This window comes from Bidens hawaiensis, unplaced genomic scaffold (genome assembly GCF_021521415.1).
Source record: "Bidens hawaiensis isolate Kalapana, Puna unplaced genomic scaffold, B.hawaiensis_p1.1 tig00003182_1, whole genome shotgun sequence".
NCBI lineage: Eukaryota > Viridiplantae > Streptophyta > Magnoliopsida > Asterales > Asteraceae > Bidens > Bidens hawaiensis.
The window spans coordinates 432,509-448,042 of record NW_027491173.1 but is presented as its reverse complement, the minus strand read 5'-3'; the positions used below and the strand labels follow the sequence as shown (position 1 = coordinate 448,042).

Genomic DNA, 15,534 nt, shown 5'->3' with positions numbered 1-15,534 from the left:
ATTTATTAATGCTAATTATGTGTGCTTAAGGGTAAACTTAGAAATTAACTAATAAATTTTGAAAATGAAATTTGTAATTAGACAAATAAAAAAAAATATGAACACCGAGAGAGTAATTTTACGAGAGAAGTGCTCTTGGTTGTTACGATAAGCTATACATTCACCTATAGCACGACCATTGTTTTATATTATTATTATTATTATATCTGTTGATTGGGTTGACGATACAACCAACAACAACATTTGCATCCACCTCATTCTCACTTGTTAACTCCGCCACCCACCCTCCCTTTGTGTCGTATATCTTTCTACTACCTCAATTTGCTTGCTTGATTTGAAGAATGGCACAATCTCTCAATTCCTTCATTTCAACCTCCCCTTCACCAGACGTCACTCTCTCCCCTTCCAAACCCTCCCTTCAAACCTGCCTCCCCTTCCCCAAACCCACCCGCAAACCCCTTACTCATTCACTCTCCGCCTCCGCCGACAACGGTTTGTCCGCCGTCATCGGACAAACCGTTGTCGACTTCTCCGACAACGGACCCACCTCATTGATCGAGGTGGATGCGGTGACGGAGGCGGAGCTAAAGGAGAACGGGTTCCGGAGCACCAGGCGGACGAAGCTGGTGTGCACCATCGGCCCCGCCACGTGCGGGTTTGAGGAGCTGGAGGGGCTGGCGGTTGGGGGGATGAATGTGGCCAGGATCAATATGTGTCACGGCACGCGTGAGTGGCACAAGAGTGTGATTGAGAAGGTGAGGAGGCTGAATGAGGAGAAAGGGTATGCGGTTGCGATTATGATGGATACCGAAGGCAGTGAGATTCATATGGGTGATCTTGGTGGTGCTTCTTCTGCCAAAGCTGAGGTTCATTCATATTCACAATTTTAATACAATTATCATCATCATCATCATACTCAGTATATCCCACCAATAGCAATGCTATGGTGGGGTCTGAGGAGGGTAAGATGTAGACAGCCTTACCTCTATCCCATAGGGATAGAGAGGCTGCTTCCCCGGCTCGATAGTAGTTTTGCATCAATCCTTGGACACAAGGCACATAATTTTAATACAATTATCATAAATATTATTATTTATCCCTTTGTTAACCCTAGATTTAATTAGTAGCTTTTAAGCAAAAATCGCACCTAGGACTCGACGAGCAATCGGACTAGGCCAAGTACTCGCAACTTCCCGGTCGACTGACTTGGTAGCGCCTAGCGACTTCTGCAATTTTACAAACTATAATACAATTATAATAATTTTATTGATCCCTTTGTTAACCATAGAATTAGTAGCTTTTAACCATGGTTACAAAAATTCTGCCTAGGCGCTGAATGCTCGACGAGTAATTCCCGAGTACTCCTGAAATAGGCCAAGTTTTAAGTGATTATTAGACTCGGTATTATCATAAATAGAGTAATTACTTGATGATGATCTTCTAATGATTGGTTTTAATATTCACATCCACAAAATTTTGGATTCATCTATATTACTATAGGGCTGTAAACAAACTGAGCCGGACAAGGCTTTGTTCGTGTTTCTTCATTATGCTTTCATCGGACAAGCGAACCGTTAACTGGACAAAATTCTTGTTCACGATTTTACAAATTTTAATAAAATATTTGCTAACCACTGATTTGGGAATCTGAATTTATTAGCCTTGAATTAGTTACTTTATGATGATCTTCAAATGATTGCTTTCAATATGAGCATCCCCTAAATTTCAATTCATCTTTCTTAGGATGTAGTTAGGCCTGTAAACGAACCGAAAGTTCATGAACTGTTCAGCAGGAAGTTTGTTTATGTTTACTTATTTAATAAACGAACAAACATGAACAAAATTGTTTGTTCGATTAATAAAATGAACGAACATTAACACATATTTTGTTCATTCAATCATGGTTATCAAATGTGCTAGGCGCACTCAGGGCGCATAGGCCTCGTATGGGGCCTAGGCGAAAAAAAAAGCGAGGGCGCGAGGGAAAAAAAAGTGCACTTAAAGAGCATGAACGAACACGAGCCAATTTTCTTGTTGAACGTTCGTTTACAGGCCTTGATGCAGTATAATGTGGTTATTCATGACTTCAGTTTGTCTCCATTACCTTTTTTTTACGCTAGAACTAGTATCTTTTTATCACATGTCACTAGATGATTTGTAGGATCTTATTAACTTGCTTTTGAGTTTTAAAATTTGGTTCTTGTTTTCTTAATTGTTTTATTTGAGTGTAGAGTTTAACAATGATTTTATATTTGTATTCTATGTTTATAATGCAATGTATTATGTAACAAATATCAGCTTGAAAAACAGTTGATTCATTTATTTATGTGAACTATCACTCGATGCAGGATGGAGAAGTATGGACTTTTAGTGTTCGGCCTTACGATACCCTACGCCCCGAACGATGTATCACCGTGAACTATGACGGTTTTGCAGAAGGTTAATATTTGGGCTCAATGAGTAAATATAATATCTTTTGATCTTTTGAATCCAAGTTGACTTTTAAACATGTTTTGACACAACAGATGTTAAAGTTGGGGATGAACTCCTTGTTGATGGTGGAATGGTGAGGTTTGAGGTGATTGAAAAGATCGGTCCCGATGTCAAGTGCTTGTGTACTGACCCTGGGCTTTTGTTACCTCGGGCTAATCTCACTTTCTGGCGTGACGGAAGCTTAGTTCGTGAACGCAATGCCATGCTTCCAACAATTTCCTCAAAGGTTAATAATGTTTATATACCCAAGAAGATAAAAATGTGACAATTATATAAGCCTTTCATTGATTTAGTACAATCAAGGATCTTGTGTTATGTTTTTAGGATTGGTTGGATATTGATTTTGGGATTGCAGAAGGTGTTGACTTTATTGCAGTATCGTTCGTGAAGTCAGCAGAAGTGATTAATCATCTTAAAAGTTACATCAAAGCGCGGTCTCGTGATGGGTAAGAAATTGTTTGTTGAATTTATTGCAGTGTCCTTAACTCTCCATTCTGTGGGTCCCATACAAAGTTTTTCTTTGTACCAAACAACAAAAATGAATTTTGAATTGTTAAATGGCTTAATAGAACCTAAAACTTGTCAGAAAAATGGGATTTTTTTAATTTTTTTATATATTTTTTTGTTATATATTTTAGGGTGTTGAAGACGGTTTTCTGAATAATATTTAGCTTAATAGTAATCTGTTCAGTAAAATGATTTAGGATGTATGATAACCGATTGGTTATGGTTAATCTGTTTTACAAGTTGATTCGGTTCGGTTATGGGTCGATAAAAATAGAGAATGTTGGTGGGTTGGCCTTAAATTTTGTAACAACTTAATAAACTATTATTAGATATCTGGGCTTGAATAAATTAAGCTTTACCATTTCACAAATGTAAAACTTACTAAATCTTTGGTTATGAATTGGTTAAAGGTGGTGGGTCGGGTCAGGCCGGTTACTGTGGTTTATAAATAATGGGTCTGTTCGGTTTTCATTTAAAAAAAAAGTCAAAACCGACCCATTGGTGTTTGGATAGGTTCGGTTATATCGGTTCAGTTAATTTGATTATTTTATCAAACTATTGTTTGTCACTTTGTCTGGTGATTTCTTGGATTCTTCATTTAAACAACAATGTGACTAATGCAGGGATATAGCAGTAATTTCAAAGATCGAGAGCATCGACTCGTTAAAAAACTTGGAAGAAATTATTCTTGCTTCGGATGGAGCCATGGTAGCGAGAGGCGATCTGGGTGCACAAATCCCACTAGAACAGGTCCCATTGGCCCAACAGAAGATTGTTGAAGTGTGCAGACAGTTAAACAAACCGGTAATAGTGGCTTCTCAACTACTTGAGTCCATGATCGAGTACCCGACACCCACCCGAGCTGAGGTGGCAGATGTTTCAGAAGCGGTGAGACAACGGGCCGATGCTCTTATGTTGTCTGGTGAGTCAGCAATGGGTCAGTTCCCCGACAAGGCTTTGACCGTGTTGAGAAGTGTTAGTTTGAGAATCGAGAAGTGGTGGCGCGAAGAGAAACGTCACGAAGTTATGGATCTTCCTGATATCGCGTCTTCCTTTTCTGATTGTATTTCTGAAGAGATTTGCAATTCTGCTGCCAAAATGGGTGAGAACTCTTCATTATTATTATTATTAGGGTTAAAACCGACATACTTTCTTGTTTCTCATGAACAAAATAACACTTCACCTAAGTTTGTTTCTCCCTAAACCTGTCTATAATGCACTTATTTGCTAATTGTTAACTCATAAATTGTTGGAAACTTGATAAAGTAACCTTCAGTATTTTTGCAAAGAGAATTTATACTGACAAATTTAATGGCTTATAAGTCATTATTTTAAAAAATAATTAAATAAACAATAAGTGCATTTTAGACATGTTTAGGGGTTTTTTAATACACCAAATATTAGTTTAGTGAGTTTTTCATGTATTTTTTACATAACTGAAATGTAATTGATGTAACCGAACCCATTAAAAAACCAATGGTTGGGTTCTATGCTTTTGAAAACCAATTTGTAACAAAAACTCTACAAATGTGTAATAGTCAATTAATCATTAAATAAAAAAAAAGTTTAGGCCTGAAGTTTGGAGCCCAAATTCCTTATTTTGGGCCAAAATTTTCAAGCCTAAATGGTAAAACCGAAAAACTGAAATGAACTGAACAGAACCTGTTGTGAAAACCGAAAAAATCAAACCGAACGGTTTTCAATTCAGTTTTGAGCAGACCAATCCACACCCCTTTGTGATAAATAAGAATGCATATCGATTTTTTAATGTTATGAACCCGTATTATTTGGTTTTCATTTTGCAGCTAATAATTTGGAGGTGGATGCCCTTTTTGTGTACACAAAAGACGGGCACATGGCATCTCTGTTGTCACGTAGCCGCCCAGACTGCCCAATTTTTGCTTTCACATCAGATGTCTCGGTTAGAAGACGTCTTAATCTGCAATGGGGTTTAATACCATTCCGCCTCGACTTCTCAGACGACATGGAAACCAATCTCAACAAGACTTTCTCTCTCCTCAAGGCTCGAGGTATGATCAAATCTGGTGATCTTGTTGTTGCTGTATCGGATATGTTGCAATCGATTCAAGTTATGAATGTGCCATAAGAAAACACTTTGATTTACTTGTTATATTTCACGAGGGCTCGTTATGCAAACGCCATAAAGTATTATTGTATTTGCGTTTTGTTATGTTGGACTTTTTATTGATTGTGCCGAGGATTGATGCTGCTTGAGAACTTTGTAGCTTAATATTTATGGGTTATGTAATTTGATGACTTGCCTTTGGTTCGAAAAAGTAGTGAAGGTTGGTTATCTTTTATCCTTTTTCCTGGTTAAGAAAGCTTGTTTTTGTTTAAAAGTTGAAAATGAAATATATTTATAAAACTACTATTGACATGTTAAGTAGAGAAATGACCCATTGTTTGCTAAATAAGTTTGTTTGCTAAATAAGTTATATTTAATTTTCACTTTCCCGATATAACTTTTTGTTAAATAACTCCAAAATGGATATGTAGCAGCAGCTACAAATGCCATATTTGGCATGCATTGGGGGACGGAAATCGATTGCTACCTCCATTTTTGAGTACGTTATTTATATTTAGTATAGCTAAGAGCATTCTCATCCAACCCCTCATATTATGTGAGGGGTGTTTTTATAATTTAGAGAGTGATTTAGGGTGTTGTGAGTGAAGAGTTTTTACATTTTAGAAAAAGTAGTGATTTTTCTGTATATTTGAAAAGTTACTGTTCATCCCCTATAATTTTTTAATATATTTTAAAAGTGGTTGTGAGTGAAGGAAAGAGAAAATGTAATGATAAAAGGTATAAAAAGTATTATTTAATTGAAATGAAAAGAGAAAATAAAGTGAGTTTTAGTGTAATTTTTTGTTTGAAGATAGGGGATGGGATGAGAATGCTCTAAGAAAAAGAGATGTAGCGTCATTAGGGTAACAAATCAAACCAATGCCACCAAATTGCCATCACGCGCGCAAGGTGACCCTTTTAAGTTTACAAATAGCAAGAACCAACACCAATCATCATTATGTCGGGGTTTCAAGTTTCAAAAACACCAATATATGCGTGTGTATGTTTCAAAAACACCAATATATGCGTGTGTGACAACCCTTTGATGTGCTCGAAGTAGTTTAATAATTATTAACTAAATTAACTAAAAATAAACACCAAGTAATACTCTAGACTCTCTAAAACTCGACCAAACTACTAACCGGCAAGTGAACCGATCGACTCTAGTAAAGCTAAGTAAGTCCGGATATTGAACCCACGAGACTCTCTAAATTACGTTTATTAGCTAATTAGACTCGACTACAAACACGATGTCACACCCCGACCAAAGGCGGCGGAACATGCCAAGGTATAACGATTATCCATAAGCACATGACACTAACTAAAGTGATAGTATTTAATAAACTCATTTCATTTCACATCGAAAATGTCACATAACAATTATCCATAAAATAACCATAAACAAGATATCACAAAATATGACAAATTTGATATTGTTCATATTTACTAATATCCTAAGGTCTTTGATGTCGTTTTCTTCACAATCATAAATCAACCAAGATGCAAACCTACAACATTTCATAAAATAAAGTTTGTCAACACAAAGGTTGGTGAGCAATTCATAAATTTAATCATATTAGTATATAATAAAGATAGCCACAAAACTTGCATACGAAACGATAAATAAAAGTGGTAATTTGGATAAATAGATATCGCTAAACACATTAGCGACACCTAGCTATAAGGGGATGCCAAATAGTCTAGGATTTTATAGTTATCGTTAATTGCATTATGTTAAGGACACCTTGCTATAAGGGGATACCAAATAGTCTAGGATTTTATAGTTTCACCAACCAAAAGCGATAAACACATAGGCATATAAGCATAGAACACCAAATCGAGCAATTATTTAGGTAAAGTATACAACTACGTTTGTGGTTTAAGATTCAAATATAAAGCATTTTGTTAAATAAGTATGAAATGTCACCCCCAAAATAAAAGATGGAAAATGGGGTATGAAGTACTCACCTTCAAGTAGTAAACTTGAAAGATGATAATTTGGAGATTTGTCGGAACGACGAGTTTAACGCACAATGCCTAAAAAGAAAAGACGTCTTGAATTTAGAAAGGTTGTCTTGAAGGTCTTTAAACAAAATAAATGTTGAGAAATGTAAATAATTAAAGTTCAAGGTTTTAAAATGTAACTATTTAAGAATTTATAATAATAACCCTTTAAAAATGTAAGTTTGCTCGAAACCGGGTTAAAGTATCTAACCATAATATTTACTCAACTTATGTTAAGTAATAAGGTGGATAAAATGCAAGAATGCAAATCCCTTTGGAATAGAGATACTAAAACGGATTTTTTTATCGAGTGTTCGGGTTGTCGGTTCGGGTCTTGATAATTGGTCAAACTCAAAGTCAACTTCCAAAATATTGAATGTTATGAGGTAACTCAATAAAATTTAATAAGACTTAACCAAGTATGTAGTTCCATTGTTTTAGAACTAACAATGCACGTTAAGCGAGTGTTCCGTTTTGTCGGTCCAAACTTTGTTATGAGATCAAGTTGGATCCAACATTTCCAAGTACTTAAGAAAATATTTAAAAATCAATTTGTAACTATTTTTAAAGAAATATACAAGTCTTGATGGCTAAAAAAAACACACTTGTGTGTCCTAAGCGAGTAAGAATCGATTTGGTTCGTTTTCCATCTCACAACAAGTTCATAGATGGTTTCTACATGTCCAAACACTAAAGAACTTGTATAATAATGTACAAATAAAAGTACTTTAAGTTTTACAACCAAAAGTTAACAATAAAGTTTTTAAACAAAAGTTCGGTTTTCGGTTCGGATCGTGTTTCGGGTTAAGACCGAGGTAAGATTCTACAAACCCATAACCATAGAATTTGTAAAAATGATTTTAGAAACTTAGATTTAACAATAAGTATGTTTAAACAATTATTTAACAAAACTAGTAACAAAGTTCGGTTTACGGTTTAGAGCTATTTACGGTTAAACCGAAGCATAGACTCTTAAACACCCATAACCATGGAACTTGTAAACATGACCAACAAACTAAAATAAGCAAGATTAATATGTATGAACAAGTTATATAGATGTATATATATCAAGGACACGAAGTCCTCCATGAAGCCTTACCTTATGAGGTCCGAAACCTCACCGACCGGAATCGGAGAAGTAACTACCAAAGGTAAACAAGGGGTGTATATTATATATATGTTGCACAATCATAAACAAGTATTAATAAGGCTACATAAACTAATTAAGATGAAAGACAAAAAAACCTTCAAGAACACTTAAGAAGATAACCTTGAATCTTTGATGTTTGAGAGAGTTTTTTTTTTGGAGTTGTAGCAAGGGAAAATGAAGAGGAAATGTGGGTAATGTTGGTGGTCAAATATGGGTGTTTGACACAAGAGTTTTCATGCAAAATGGATCAAGACAAAAACAAAAAAAAACAATAAATAATAATAAAAATAAAAATAGGATGTTTTCAAGACCTAACAAGTGTGAAACAATATTGTAACATAAATCCATCATTTTGATTATAACATAAGCTTCGGTTTACAAATAGGGTCGGTTTACATAATAAACAAATACAAAAACGAATACAAACAAGACCCGAAATTGACGATTGTCACAGTATCCCCTACTTTAGGAAATTTCGTCATGAAATTAAGACGAAGACAATGCTGCGAACAAATGTGGATACTTCTATTTCATTTTGTCTTCTCGTTCCCAAGTGAATTCCGCGCCGCGCCGTGATTCCCATCAAACTTTGACTAACCGAATACGGCTACGCTTGGTTCTCTTCTCGTTGCGATCCATGATCTCAACGGGTCGTTCAACCAAGACCATCGACTCATCGACATGTACTTCGTCGAGAGGTATATGGAGATTACCCTTGGCTAAGCACTTTTTAAGATTTGAAACATGAAATGTCGGATGAACACCGGTAAGTTCTTCCGATAGTTCGAGTCGATAAGCTACTTTTCCCACACGCTCAAGGATTTTAAAAGGACCAACGAAACGAGGAGCTAGTTTACCCTTCTTACAGAAACGGGCTACCCCCTTCCAAGGAGATACTTTTAGAAGGACAAGATCGCCAACATTAAATTCGATCGGTTTTCGCCGTTTGTCGGCGTAACTCTTTTGACAACTTCTAGCGGCTAGGAGGTTCTTACGGATTCGATCAATAACGTCGGTGGCTTCTTGAACCATTTCGGGTCCCGTGATTTGAGCTTCACCGACTTCGTTCCAACTAATCGGAGAACGACATTTACGACCGTAAAGAGCTTCGAAAGGAGCCATCTCAATGCTCGAATGGTAGCTATTGTTATAAGAAAACTCAATGAACGGAATGTGAGAATCCTAATTCCCACCGAAATCAAGAGCACATGCTCGTAGCATATCCTTGAGAGTTTGTATTGTACGTTCGGATTGACCGTCCGTTTGAGGATGATAAGCGGTGCTAAGATCGAGACGTGTTCCCAAAACTTCTTGAAGTGAACGCCAAAAATGAGTAAGACCCCGAACCCCGGGTACCCCATAGTTGGTAATCATTCAAAACACTCGTAAAAATAATTAAACTTAAAAACAATTCACTTCATTAAAATAACCATTTCAGAGTATAATTCAGCGGAAAACATAAATAATAAAATAAGTTCCCAAAACCAATTTAAATAAATGTTAAAAAAGAAAACATTTATTATTATTGAAACATCCGACTAAGTAAGCCCTTCACCGTCCAAGTAGCTTCGTGCACGTCAAAGCGGTAATGTATCCATCTCCTAACCTGAAACTCACACTAACATGAACACAAAGTCAGCTTGAGCTGAGTGAGTTCAAGTTTTAATAAATAACATCAATAATAATAATCATAATAGTCATCCCAAGAGTTTTAAAATAAAGGGATAAAATAGTTAGGCCAAATAAACGGGATAAAACAGTTAGGCCATCATCAACAATAAGTAATCATCCTTATATATATGTGTGTGTATATATATATATATAAACATCCTTATACTTAAATATAAACATCCTTATAATTATATATAATCGTCCTTATAATTATATATGAACATCCTTATAATTATATACCTACATATATATCATCCAAGTAATAACATCAGGGTCAAGCAAACGTACAACCCAAACACGTAACATCAGGGTCGAGCAAACGTACAACCCAAACACGTAACATCAGTGTATGCAAACACAAAGTAGGCATACACAACATCAGTAGTCGAAACGACTACAACATCGCCAAATATAGGCCAAGCAACAATGTATATCTATATTTAACATCCCAAGGCCTACCATATACTACCAAGCCTATATAAATCGTTTAAAACATTTCATCATGTAAGAAAACACTTAGGTGTGCATGCTAGCCCAAAATTTAAAAAGAGTTAAAAAGGGGGCATCGTGAACTCACCTGAAATCAATCGAACACCTGCAACGAGCTAGGAAATCCCTAAGTGCACAATCCCAAGCAAGGGCCTGTAAATTATACACAACGCATTACTAAACTAGATCGTAAGAACACTCTTGCCTAATGGGCCGTTCAAGCCCAACACTTTGGCCCAAGGCCCAACAACTTGGCCCAAGGCCCAACTACTTTGTCCAAGGTCCAACACTTGGCCCAAGGCCCAACAACTTGGCCAAAGGCCCAACACGTTGGCCAAAGACCCAACACTTGGCCCAAGTCCCAACACTTGGCCCAAGGCCCAACAACTTGGCCCAAGGCCCAACACTTTACCTCAGCCCCTAAAACCTTTCAACTAACCAAATCCACCGGTTAAGCCTAAAATGAACTTATCGATTAATAACGAGTAAAACGTGTAGAGTTTAGCATGCGAAGATGCATTTAATTACATAGGATAACCTTTGAAATAAATTATTAAATTTTTACCAGACTTTAATAAATGTCTTAGGTTTATAAAAATATTTTTATTATATTTTTCTATTGGACACAAAAATTATAAAAGTTCCTCCAACACAGCAAGGTACGTGCAGCTATTTCAGTGTGCAACAAAATGGTTTTATTTTTATAAAATTTATTACCAAACCAAATTAAACGATTCCAATTGGGTTTGGTTCCTAACTCGAAATACTAACTTCCAGAAGTGGAACCAACCAATTTGGACCTGTCGAAAAAAGGTTATGACGTCGGGAAGACAGACCAGAATCCGTCATCCCGCATCAGCTTTGACACTCGATTTTATAAATTCATAAAAACCATTCAAATATCGTCCAAAAATTACGTATTATACATTTCTGGAAACTAGACTCAAAGTAGAACATCATGGAATAAAGAATCGATCAAAAACAATGGACTATCATTGCGTTACAGACCCTACAATAAACGTATACGAATCTGTCAGCAAACTGTTATCATCAAAACTCAACCTTAACGATCAATAAGCGCGTTAATATGATCAATTAAGATGTAAAAGACATGGGGAATCGTAAAACCGACCTTGAATTAGAGTTTTCACGGCTGAAACTTGGCTGGGCAGAAGAAAAACGAGCAGGGGGGGGGTTCTTAGCTGCGATCGGCTGCTGAAATAGGGTTTAGGGTTTTTTTGTTTAGTGTTGTATTATAAAACATTTTCATTCTAGCCCCCGGAATTTAATAATGATGCAACTTGGAAGAAATGTTAAGCGATTAGACGTACCGGGATGACGTAAAGGCTTCCGAGAAGTGTCGGATAAATCCCGAGAATTATACATACTCTACAAGCTTTAATTCCTGAAACCGGAATTGACGGGCGTTACATATGCATTTCTAGTCTCGCATTTATCTCAATTTATTATATGCTTCATTTTAATTTAGAATTTATTATTTACTCACATTTCCATTATTGATAATTCAAATTACTTACTTCCTAATATTTATAACGATTTTATGAAGAAGGAAAAATCCACGAATTCCCAGTTTAATCTAATTAAATTACCTACTTTATATTTTATCTATTTCTTGAGGTTTAATTGGAATAAGACTATCTCGGTGATTCGGGAATATCCGCTTCCCAATTTGATCTATTAACAATTTAATTCAATATGTATATTTTTCGCATTATCATTAATATTTAAATTATTAACTATTTTAGAATACCTTAACCGAATTAATCTAAATCTCAAAATCACCAACTTGAAAAGCTGACCTTATGTTAACTTCTCTTTAAATCTCATAAGTTCTCAACTAACTAAACTCAACTTACCAAAATTTTCATTAACTATGTTTAAACTTATATTCTCGATCTTAAGAACTTCATTCCTAAAGAATACGATCTTTAAGGACTCCACATGCCATTAACTATTTGTTATAAATTAAATCATTGCGTAATTCATCCCCTGAATAAAGTTTCCTTTATCAAAATTTATCTATTAGGATCTTGTACCTCTATCTCATTTCCTTAATCTCGATTATCACAATAACATCTGTTTCACCAAATCTATTTTCTTCAATTTTCAAAATTTTACTTTTAAAAACAAAATATGTTTTCGAAATCTTACGGTTTTATTAATTCAACTCGAACATTTATTATTAATTCAACTCGAACATTTATTAATTATAATTTGAAATTATATTTAGTGTTATCAAAACAATTGTTTTCTCTTAAAATTTTATTTTCAATGGTTTATAACCTACATGATGGAATGGATTATGCAGACCATCCGATGATCTAAGTAATTATGGTCGACACGTAATTACCAAAATCCTCGCATGGAAATCATAATACGTAAAATTGTGTATCATGATCTAGAACCTAAGGTAGCTTGGGTAACGGTACAAATGATGAAATGATAAGGACATGGTGAATACGCCGCTGGTAAATCCTATATACAAGTGCCTTTATCAGATTGCCATTTGAAGCGTTGCTTCGGTTATTAAAAGTTTTATGTTGTGATATTTTCTTTAAATAGTTTAATTTATTTTCAAAACGATAATGTTTTGGTTTTCCTTAATTTCAGGACGAAATTCCCTAAAGTAAGGGAGACTGTAACAACTAGGTTTTCCACATACGACTTATACCCGTTACTCGACCTGTTTTACATTCGGGAAATTTTTATAATAAATGTATTGCGCTTATTGAGAAATCATTTTACAATTTATATTTATAAAACTTTGGAAATGTTCATTTTTAGCCCAAACATAAACTTTAACCCCTTATTGTTTCCATCTCCACTATCTAGGGACTAAATGGCAATTTATGTATAATATTTTACAATCCATTTACCCAACCCGTTAACCCGTAACCGTGACCCGTTTAAATTACTTGAGCCTCAAATAACGATTTAAACTCAGAATTGAATCTTGATTGTGAGTATTCTTGCCATTCTCTTCTTAACCGTCCTACTTAATTAAGAAACAAGATCAAAGAATGATACGAATTAAGATATTGTTGACCGACTTAACCTAAAACTGATTATATAACTTAGGGTTTATCAAAATTCAATTAAACGCGTCTGCACTTCCTTCATAACCCGTCGATAAATAGCCCTAAACCTAATTACATTGATTTTGGCCGTAACCTTCTTTTCGATTCCTGTTCTTGCCGTCGCGAAAGGGTGTGCCGTTCTCCCTGATTTCATCATCAACAAAGGTAATTAAAACATGTATTACGATCGTCCATCACCAGTAATCGTAAGCCCTAACATTAATTCAACGAAACCTTAACGGATTTATAGATTGCAAATTTAGGGTTTATAATCAAAATTGGGGTTAACTTAGTTTCTGTATATAATAAACCATGTACAAACATAAACCAACTGACACACCAGCTCAGTTGGCTTTTGTGTGTGAGTTCAGGTTTCAGGCCGGCTGCCACCCGGGTTCGAGTCCCAGCTAGGCCAAGTTTTTGATATTTTTTTTATTTAAGGTTTTAAAGCTTGTTTTAATGATATATATATTATATTATAATTAATATTAATTATTAAATAAACAATATTTTTGTTAAACCGACATCATTTGTTAAAGTTTCGTGTCAAATAGCTCGTTACAAGTTTTCGTGTGTGTGTGTATATATATATAAATATATATATATATATATACATATATATATGTGTGTGTGTGTGTTATTAATAATAAATCATTATTATTTTATTAAGAACCGACACTAAAAATTGATGTTTCTCATTGCAAAAACGTCTTTATAGATTTGCTCATATTTATTGGACATGTATTATATATGTATATATATATATGTATTATTTGTTTTAAACAAGAATTATAATAAACGTATTAACCATGATTAAAGTGTTAATGTATATTTTACCATCGGATTTCGTTAAAAAACTCAAGATATGAATTTTTCGATAATTATATATTTAAACGTTTATTATTATTATATAATATCTTAACTCATATTTATTCAAAAACTAATTATTTGTAAGTTCGATTATACGATAAACAATGACTTTATGATTAAAGATAATAATAATCCGTAGAGATCGATCATTCAATCCATAATATATCAATCATAATTGTTATTTGACTCATATCAAAATCTTAAATATATATGTATGTGTGTGTATATATATATATATATAAACATCCTTATACTTAAATATAAACATCCTTATAATTATATATAATCGTCCTTATAATTATATATGAACATCCTTATAATTATATACCTACATATATATCATCCAAGTAATAACATCAGGGTCGAGCAAACGTACAACCCAAACACGTAACATCAGGGTCGAGCAAACGAACAACCCAAACACGTAACATCAGTGTATGCAAACACAAAGTAGGCATACACAACATCAGTAGTCGAAACGACTACAACATCGCCAAATATAGGCCAAGCAATAATGTATATATATATTTAACATCCCAAGGCCTACCATATACTACCAAGCCTATATAAATCGTTTAAAACATTTCATCATGTAAGAAAACACTTAGGTGTGCATGCTAGCCCAAAATTTAAAAAGAGTTAAAAAGGGGGCATCGTGAACTCACCTGAAATCAATCGAACACCTGCAACGAGCTAGGAAATCCCTAAGTGCACAATCCCAAGCAAGGGCCTTTAAATTATACACAACGCATTACTAAACTAGATCGTAAGAACACTCTTGCCTAATGGGCCGTTCAAGCCCAACACTTTGGCCCAAGGCCCAACAACTTTACCTCAGCCCCAAAAACCTTTCAACTAACCAAATCCACCGGATAAGCCTAAAACGAACTTATCGATTAATAACAAGTAAAACGTGTAGATTTTAGCATGCGAAGATGCATTTAATTACATAGGATAACCTTTGAAATAAATTATTAAATTTTAACCAGACTTTAATAAATGTCTTAGGTTTATAAAAATATTTTTATTATATTTTTCTATTGGACACAAAAATTATAAAAATTCCTCCAACACAGCAAGGTACGTGCAGCTATTTCAGTGCGCAACAAAATGGTTTTATTTTAATAAAATTCATTACTGAACCAAATTAAACGATTCCAATTGGG

General features: G+C 34.6%; 1 protein-coding gene across 1 annotated transcript; it reads left to right on the top strand.

The window, feature by feature from the left end:
- Positions 1-341: 341 nt before the first annotated feature.
- Positions 342-5,289, top strand: LOC143622540 (pyruvate kinase isozyme A, chloroplastic-like). The gene is made up of 6 exons (XM_077093656.1): positions 342-866; positions 2,349-2,439; positions 2,526-2,719; positions 2,818-2,939; positions 3,624-4,102; positions 4,806-5,289. The coding sequence occupies exons 1-6, from the start codon at positions 342-344 to the stop codon at positions 5,105-5,107; spliced, it is 1,713 nt and encodes a 570-aa protein (XP_076949771.1). The 3' UTR covers positions 5,108-5,289.
- The last annotated feature ends 10,245 nt before the right edge of the window (positions 5,290-15,534 follow it).

Excerpts from the sequence above, each read along its gene's own strand:
- LOC143622540 (XM_077093656.1), top strand. The coding sequence starts at position 342 with ATGGCACAATCTCTCAATTCCTTCATTTCAACCTCCCCTTCACCAGAC. Across the intron at positions 2,440-2,525 it reads CTATGACGGTTTTGCAGAAG|ATGTTAAAGTTGGGGATGAA; the intron begins GTTAATATTTGG and ends TTGACACAACAG. Across the intron at positions 4,103-4,805 it reads CAATTCTGCTGCCAAAATGG|CTAATAATTTGGAGGTGGAT; the intron begins GTGAGAACTCTT and ends TTCATTTTGCAG.